The sequence below is a fragment of the Tachysurus vachellii genome, chromosome 1, assembly GCF_030014155.1.
Source record: "Tachysurus vachellii isolate PV-2020 chromosome 1, HZAU_Pvac_v1, whole genome shotgun sequence".
Taxonomy (NCBI): Eukaryota; Metazoa; Chordata; class Actinopteri; order Siluriformes; family Bagridae; genus Tachysurus; species Tachysurus vachellii.
The window spans coordinates 32,198,504-32,207,249 of record NC_083460.1 but is presented as its reverse complement, the minus strand read 5'-3'; the positions used below and the strand labels follow the sequence as shown (position 1 = coordinate 32,207,249).

Sequence of the window (8,746 nt, the reverse complement as noted above, 5' to 3'; positions counted from 1 at the left end):
CTCCAGCTTCAAGTACCTGGGGATCCACATATCAGAGGACCTGTCATGGTCCACCAACACCACCAGCCTGGTCAAGAAAGCTCACCAGCACCTGTTCTTCCTGATGACACTGAAGAAACATCACCTGTCTTCAGCCATCCTGGTGAACTTTTATCACTGTGTGATTGAGAGCTTCCTGACAAAGGATGTAACAGTCTGTTATGGAAACTCCACAGCCGAAGACCGCAAGGCATCGGGTGGTGAAAACTACCCAGCGCATCACAGGAACTCTACTTCCAGCTATTGAGGAAAGACTTCTCTCACGCAACTCATAGACTGTTTGTCCCCCTTCCCTTAAATCCTTTTAATCCTCTTAAGACTCTAAAGCAGGAAGTGGAAGAGTACATGATAGAGCATGATCTGAATCATTTTTATAATTAAAAGTTAAAAACATATAGAGACAAGTTACCTGTTGGGAAAAAATATGTCTTTCTTATTGTTTGTGGACAACATTGTTTAGTTTTCCTTCTTTTTTTAAACGAAGGTTAATGATAAATTCAGTATCTTCCCGCATTGGGTATCATGGATGACCTTTGGTCTACAATGAGGCTATAAACAGACAGACCTATGTATGTGTGTGTGTGTGTGTGTGTATGTGTGTATGTTCCTTCATCCTCTAATTAACACCATGGATCTACAACACACCCTTACATCTGGAATATTAATTTCATGTTTGATTAGTGCCTGTTTTTCTGCTGTCCCAGGTCAGTTTCCTTTTTCACTTTTTAAATATTAGATTCTTTTTTTGACTTACATATTTATTACAAATGTAATACGTGGCATTATTTTTCTATTCCTACTTATTATTTACTTAGCATCAGATAATTGTGTGTAGATTTAACCACAGAAAGTGAGACACCACATGAATGAATTCATAAAGTTGTCCATTTTAACTCAGTTAATAAATAGAATTAACAAAATTGTATTTTAGGATTTTAGAATGAACAAAATATACAATTTAAATTGTAATATAAATGGAACTTAAATGTATTTAGGAATAAATATATGATGGATCCCTTTTAAAATGAATGTAACATTGTAAAAGCAATAGTTTTATTCTAAGCTACCATTTTCCATTTTAAATATTATCTTTAATAACATCAAATGGTCAAATATATTTATCATAAAATATGTGTGTGTGCATGTGTGTGTGTGTGTTTGTGTGATTTGGTTTATAGTGGAAGAAGAAGATCCGAGGTTTTGGAACATTAAGGGGAAGGAAGCTCTCATCTCAGCTTTGTCTCTAAAAGCAAATGTTTTTCGAGCCAAAAATCTCATCCTTTTTCTCGGAGATGGTGAGGCACATGATTTTTTTATGAGAAATAAATAAAAATTAAACAAAACTGTATTCAGTACATTGTGTTCTTTATAGAAAGAAACAAACAAACAAACAAACAAACAAAAACAAACAAACAAAGAAAAAGGTAGACAGACAAACGGTCTGACAGACAGATGGACAGACTGATAAATACGTAAATGCATGAATAAATAAATGCGTAAATAAATGTGCATTTAACATAGTTAATGTTATTTCATTATGACAAATTTACAAATTTAGTCAATCATCCTGTCCTGAGCACATCAGAAGAATTGTTTCACTGAGATTTTGGTAATCTCATCATATCTCACACACTCTTTATCTCTGTTACAGACACACACTCTGTCTCTGTTCTGTTCTGTTTTCAGCTCTACACTAGATAAGATAAGGAAATGGAGTGTGTGTGTGTGTGTGTGTGTGTGTGTGTGTGTGTGTGTGTTACACACAAACACTAATCTTTACTTCCTGTTTTAGTGTTACAGTATCTCTGTAAGAATTCTCAGTTCTGTTCAGGGCAGTGATGATGTTATTGATATGAAAACATCTCAGTTTATAAATAATACACTGCTTTAACACTTATCATAAAATAAATGAGTATGTATATGTTTAAGTATGTAGACAGTGGTAGAACAGATTATATTGTAAATAAGATACATTTTAATTTCATTTAAATATTGCAATTTTAATTCTTAAATATATAACAGTTTAAAGGTGTTTCAGAACTTAGGTGTGTGTGTGTGTGTGTGTGTGTGTGTGTGTGTGTGTGTGTGTAGGTATGGGAGTTCCGACAGTGACAGCTGCTCGGATTCTGAAAGGGCAGCTTGCTGGTAAAAATGGAGAGGAGACCATGTTAACCATGGACATGTTCCCTTACCTGGCTTTATCCAAGGTTCACACCTCACACCAATTTAATTCAATTCAATCAGTATAGTTCATTTCACTAAATCAGTTCAGGTCAGTAAATCAGTTCAGGTCAGTGAATCATTTCATTTCAGAAATTCAGTTCCATTAAGTGAATCAGTTTATTTTAGTTCAGTAGATCAATTAAGCTCAGTTCAGTAATTTTATTTCAATTTTCTCAGTTAGATTTCAGTTTCGGAGATTTCTTATTCGTGTTACTGCAATTAATGTTGTTTCTGTGTATAATTTTGTCTATACACTAACACCCTGTTCATCAGATTAAGTGAATTGATTTGAATCATTGATTTTATTTCAATTTAAATTCATTCAGATCAATTTCATAATTCAGTTTATTTCAGTTTACATGTTCAGCTCTGTGGTTATTTGATTTTGGATACTTGTGTCTGCAGACCTATAATGTGGATCAGCAGATGCCAGACAGTGCTGGTACGGCCACAGCGTATCTGTGTGGTGTTAAAGCCAATTACGGAACACTAGGTCTCAGTGCTGCGGCTCGGAGGGGTCAGTGTAACACCACCTTGGGCAACGAGGTCAAATCAGTCCTCCACCGTGCCAAAGCAGCAGGTATTGTGCATAGGCTTACACTCTGATAATAATCTGCTACACACTTGGGGTTATCGCTGTAACATAAAGTTTTTCTGCCATCTTGTGGTGATGTCAAGTCCATGTTCCTATAAGTTACCACATGATCCATGAACGAAAATACAGCTGCATCTCAAAGGCTTATTTTATAGAAATATTTTTGCCAAAATCCATGTAACTGCTGTTGACTGAAATTACAAAAAAAAAATACAACACCTTTTTTTAATCTTCTTTATGTAATTGATTATAAAATCTTATTATTGTTTTTTTTTTCTTTATTTGCGGCTCCACCATTATACTTTTTTGAATTATTAACAAAATGTTTAAATACACTGAACATTTAAGTCTATTAAACTGTTAAAGCATGTTTAAAAAGAGAAGAAGAAGAAGAAGAAGAAGAAGAAGAAGAAGAAGAAGAGGAAGACGTGTTTCTATACACCAAAAATGTAAAGATATTGCTGAAAATCATGTATTATTTTAGTATAATTTTAGTGCATTTTTAGTTTCATTTTTATTCTTTAGTTTTTTATTATTATTTTTTTTTTTTACTATAGCTTATTTTTTAGTATTTATACTAGTCATACATTTTATTTTGTTGAAACTATATTTTGTCTCGGGGGTTTCCTCCGGATACTCCGGTTTCCTCCCCTGGTCCAAAGACATGCATGGTAGGTTGATTGGCATCTCTGGAAAATTGTCCGTAGTGTGTGATTGCATGAGTGAATGAGAGTGTGTGTGTGCCCTGTGATGGGTTGGCACTCCATCCAGGGTGTATCCTGCCTTGATGCCCGATGACGCCTGAGATAAGCACAGGCTCCCCGTGACCCGAGAATATATTTTGTCTTTATTTTTCTCCAGGGAAGTCTGTGGGTGTTGTGACAACCACACGAGTTCAACATGCATCCCCAGCAGCAAATTATGCCCATGTAGCTGATAGAGACTGGTACGGTGATGCTGAGCTGCCTGCTAGCGCAGTGAGTCAAGGCTGCAAAGACATTGCCTACCAGCTCGTCCACAACACTGACATCAATGTAAGAATTATACACTTGCATATTACAAACCGAATATTCTTTTACATGTGTAACTCTATAAACTCTGTTAAATGTATGAGACATGTTGTGATAAATGTTTCAAAAATCTAAATATTTGCTAGGAACCCAAACATTATGGTCATGATTAAGACATGTTTAATTGTGCTGACATAACAGAAAAGTTTTTATTTGTTCTTTAGGTGATTTTAGGTGGAGGGAGACTGTACATGCTCCCTGTAGAGACTCAAGATCCTGAATATCCTAAAACCACAGGTAGCAGAAAGGACAACACAAACCTGATCAATGAGTGGCTCAAAAACAAAAAGGTAACTTCTTCTGTCCTTGGTCAAATTATGCATTCGAAATTTTTTCTGAATCATTCCACAGTCGCTCTTATTTACCAAAAGCCAAGCTGTCACTGTTGGACCCTTGAGCCCCCTGGGGCACTGTATCATGGCAGATCCTGTGCTCTGACCTCAACATGGCAGATCCTGTGCTCTGACCTTAAAGTTGGGATATGCAAAGAAACAATTTCACTGTGCTGTAATGTACATGTGACAAATAAAAAACGTCTTCTATTAAAAAAAAAAATCACACAATTTCATACATCAGATTCAGATGTCAGACATGTTCATAGACAATATTCAGATGACTGAGACAGTTTTATGAATCATATGTAGATGAATTGCATGCAAATGTGTCAGAGTTTCATGATTCAGAGTCAGAAAAATATCAGATAGATTCAGTAACTTTTGACTTTTTCATTAATCATTTTAAAATGAATCATAGGCAGATAAAGACACAGTTAGATCTAAGTTTCGTGACTTTCATTCATCGTATGCAGATGAAACTTAAGTTATGTGAATCAAATGCAGAAGAATCAGACAATTTAGTGAATTCTACAGTTTAATGAATCAGATGCAGAGGAATCAGATGCAGGTGAATCAAAGTTTTATTAATCAGATAAAGATGAACCTTTTATGAATATGAGCAAATTTGTGAAAATTTGAGTTTACCTAATAAACTAAAAAAATATTCATCTTAATAATAATGGAGATGAAGCAAAGATTAAAATAAATGTACCGGTTGGCATAAAAAAGCTTAATATGCAGAATGCATAGGGGAATCTAATCTGTGCTGTCTGTGTGCTTATACATTTACATGTACAAGTTTCTGTACATATCCTTTAACTGTTTTACTTTTTTCCTGCAGAATGCCCATTATGTGTGGAATAAAAGTCAGCTCAATGCTGTGGATGAGAGAAACACTGATTATTTAATGGGTAATATAAAGGTTTTTTTTAGCACAAGAAAGTTTCCACAGCTCATGTTCTAACCTTGCTTTACTACCAAAACAAAACTGAAATTAGTGAATCATTTCAAGACCAAGATTTGCTCTTCTCTCCTTTAGAGAGTCAGTATCTAAATCAATGATTTATTATTTCATGAGCGAGATTTGCTTCTCCCTTCTTCAGTGGGTCTTGATACTCTTAATTGAGATTCAGCACCTCCCTCGTTCAGCAGGTTAGTCATGACTGCGATTCTCTCTGTGTGTTCAGGTCTTTTTGAGCCAAAGGACACCAGGTATGAGCTGGAAAGGAATCCAGAAACAGATCCGTCACTCACAGAGATGATGGAAAAAGCCATCAAGATCCTCAGCAAGAACCCCAATGGATTTTACCTCTTTGTGGAAGATATGTGTCCATGCTGTGTGTGATGATGTTTACATGGGCAGCTCAGGGGAGAATATTATCATAATCTAATTGTGCCTGACTAACACTGATAAAAACAGACTGGGTGTGTCTTTGAGTGGTAGAAATTGGGTTTGTCTTTAATGGGATAAATGGGGTGTGATTTTGTGAGACGAATAAGCATGTCTGAGTGAAACAGGTTTAGGGTGTCTTTTGGTGGCACAGACTGGGTGACTTTAAGTGGGCCATTGCATGAGTCTGTGCACCAGATAAATGGACATGTCTTTAAGTAATTATTGTGTGCGTTTCTGCTCTGTAAGTGGTAGAATAGATCATGGCCACCATGCAAGTCAAGCTAAACTTGCACTTTATGAAGCAGTGGAGTTCGACCGTGCCATCGCCCGAGCAGCCGAGCTGACCAGCGAATTAGACACTATGACTGTGGCCACCGCTGATCATTCACATGTGTTCTCTTTTGGTGGAAACTCTGCCAGGGGCAGTCCAGTAATGGGTACAGTATCAAATTATCTGACATCATAAACACATTCACTCATCACAGGACATGTTTGTGAGCAGAAGTTAATGTATTTCCCTTTCACATGACCATATACTCCATGAATAATCTCAAAATAGATGTACTTTTAGTGTCTGTTCATTAACTCTATAAAATTTGCTGTTTATTCAAATTAGTATGATCCCATTTTATGCAAATTAGTACAAACCCAATAATATGCAAATTATGAAATCAGTTCCAGCTATCTCCCATCTGCAGGTCTTCTCTGTTTAATTCTTATAGTGGTTTTATCTCCTACTGAGATTTACTACATTATTTAAATTCTTTCACACAACAATAGATTGTATATCCTTTGGTTATTACGATTTCTTATTTTTTTGACTTAGCTGGATAGGCTAAGTCCACAAAAGAAAAACTAGAAGCTTGTGAAAAAATGTGATTATATATTTTTTAATTATTTTATAAGATTTCACCTTTATTCTCAAACTCAAGTCTATTAAAGTATGTAGATGTGTCTGATCAATCAATACATTAGAATGGATAATGTGTTTGTGTGTCTTTCAGGACTTTCTACCAAAATTGGCAAAGATATGAAACCCTTCACCACCGCTCTGTATGGGAATGGACCAGGACACATTGCTGGAGGAGCACGACCAGACCTTAACTATACAATTACAAGTAAGATTAGTGAACTTGAGTAACTTTAGTAATTGTCAGGTCTAACTTTTGCTGTCTATCTATCTATCTATCTATCTATCTATCTATCTATCTATCTATCTATCTATCTATCTATCTATCTAGCTAGCTAGCTAGCTAGCTAGCTCTGTATTAACCTAGATAGCTATCTAGGTTAATACATAGTTATGACCACTGTAATCTCCCTAAATATGCCTTTGTATACACGGATAAATGGATATTTACAGTCTCTCCACCCCACCCTCTCTCTCAGACAATACAGACTACATCCAGCAGTCTGCTGTTCCGCTGTCATCTGAAACTCATGGTTCTGAAGATGTGGCTATTTTTGCGAAAGGCCCGATGTCTCATCTTTTCCACGGTGTTCAGGAACAGAGTTATATCGCCCATGCTATGGCCTTCGCTGCCTGCATTGAGCCCTACACTGAATGTTACTTACAGCCTGCTCCCAAACCAGACCCAGATCATGCTGTATCCATCTGGCTCAGCGTCTACATCATGTTGCTTAGCCTCCTCATTTCTTTCATCCATTTCCTATGAAGGAACTGATTTTGTACTGAACACTTAATCCCTCTACAGATTGTGTAACATAGTATTATTTTTCCCATGTAAACCCAATGTAAACCCATTGTCCTGGGCATATTATATAAATATAATAATAAAATAAATGTATATGAAAATTGCTATAAATCACACACCCTTAATAGATTAAATCTACCAGAAATGATAGCTGTAAAACTCTATTAAAGAAACTCTATTAAAGACTTTATAGTAAGATAGTTTGGCACAGACATTTTCTGCTATGCCCATGAGAAAAAAAAGTGTAAAAGATTATACTTTAGATTAATATTGAAATATTTTTCATGTACAAAATGCACCATGTTTTCAGAGGTTTTATTCCACAAGAAAAGGTGTTTAAATTATGTCAAAAAGATGTTTACGAAACATTAGCATCATCTACAACAAAATATAAGTTCTGCTCAAACACTGAAGTTCATATCCTTACTAGAACATTAGCCTTTGTATAAAGCACTAAACAGAAGAACAGCAAGTAATGAATAATTGATGTTAGAGTTGTCTTGTGGTGTGTTATGGGTGAGTGGTGACGTCATGTTAATGGTTTGTGAATGAAAGGTGAGTGTGTAACAAAATAGTTTAGGATGAACTCTAAAACAGAGCTGAAGTGTCTGGGGATTAAATGTTTATTTCTTTTATCAAAGCGTTGGCACCAAATATTAATTTAGGAAATATCAAGGCAACATGTCATAACTTTTGTTAGATATCATAGCAATATGACAAACCCAGGGCTGTCAAGTGTCATGCATTGAGTGTGACAGTCACTCATTTCGGTATTTTGTCACGCTCTCCTGCCACAGATTGTATTTGTCATGCAGAAAAACATACTATTTATCATATATTTAATATGCCGCAGCGCCCAAAATGTATCAGTCCCCACCACTGTCTCTATGGAACCGGGCAGGAATCAAGCGCATCTCTGGACGGGACATTGTCCTCAATCATAACCTAAAAATGTCTGGGCTTGTGCCGAACTGTTTTAAATGGGAGCAACATTACAAATGATAAAGCAGTCCAAAAAGGCTACAAAAACTTACAATAAACAACATTCATAATCTCTCTCTCTCTCTCTCTCTCTCTCTCTCTCACACACACACACACACACGCACACACACATTAATAAATGGAAATTGAATAAATACTTTGTATTTGGTTAAACTGTGCTCAGTGATTCAAGGAAAACACCCCCAGTGTTTCTTTCCTTTTTTTTTTTTTTTTTTTTATTAGGGTTGGGGCAAACACTCTTGCCTGTCTTCAAAACTTAAGAGCCCTGCAAACCTCAACCCACACACACGTGTGTACACCAGTTAGTCATTTCTGAACCTCAACTTTTTTGTTTATTTTTCTGAATTGTTTCTGTAGACACAAGAACGATCTGA

At 35.9% G+C, this 8,746-nt stretch overlaps 1 protein-coding gene across 1 annotated transcript; it reads left to right on the top strand.

The window, feature by feature from the left end:
• Positions 1-609: 609 nt before the first annotated feature.
• Positions 610-8,426, top strand: alpi.2 (alkaline phosphatase, intestinal, tandem duplicate 2). Its single transcript, XM_060883575.1, has 11 exons — positions 610-743; positions 1,218-1,334; positions 2,131-2,246; positions 2,668-2,842; positions 3,719-3,891; positions 4,092-4,217; positions 5,104-5,173; positions 5,450-5,584; positions 5,901-6,092; positions 6,660-6,773; positions 7,045-8,426. Exons 1-11 carry the CDS (start codon positions 611-613, stop codon positions 7,329-7,331), a joined length of 1,638 nt encoding a protein of 545 aa, XP_060739558.1. The 5' UTR covers position 610; the 3' UTR covers positions 7,332-8,426.
• Positions 8,427-8,746: the final 320 nt, after the last annotated feature.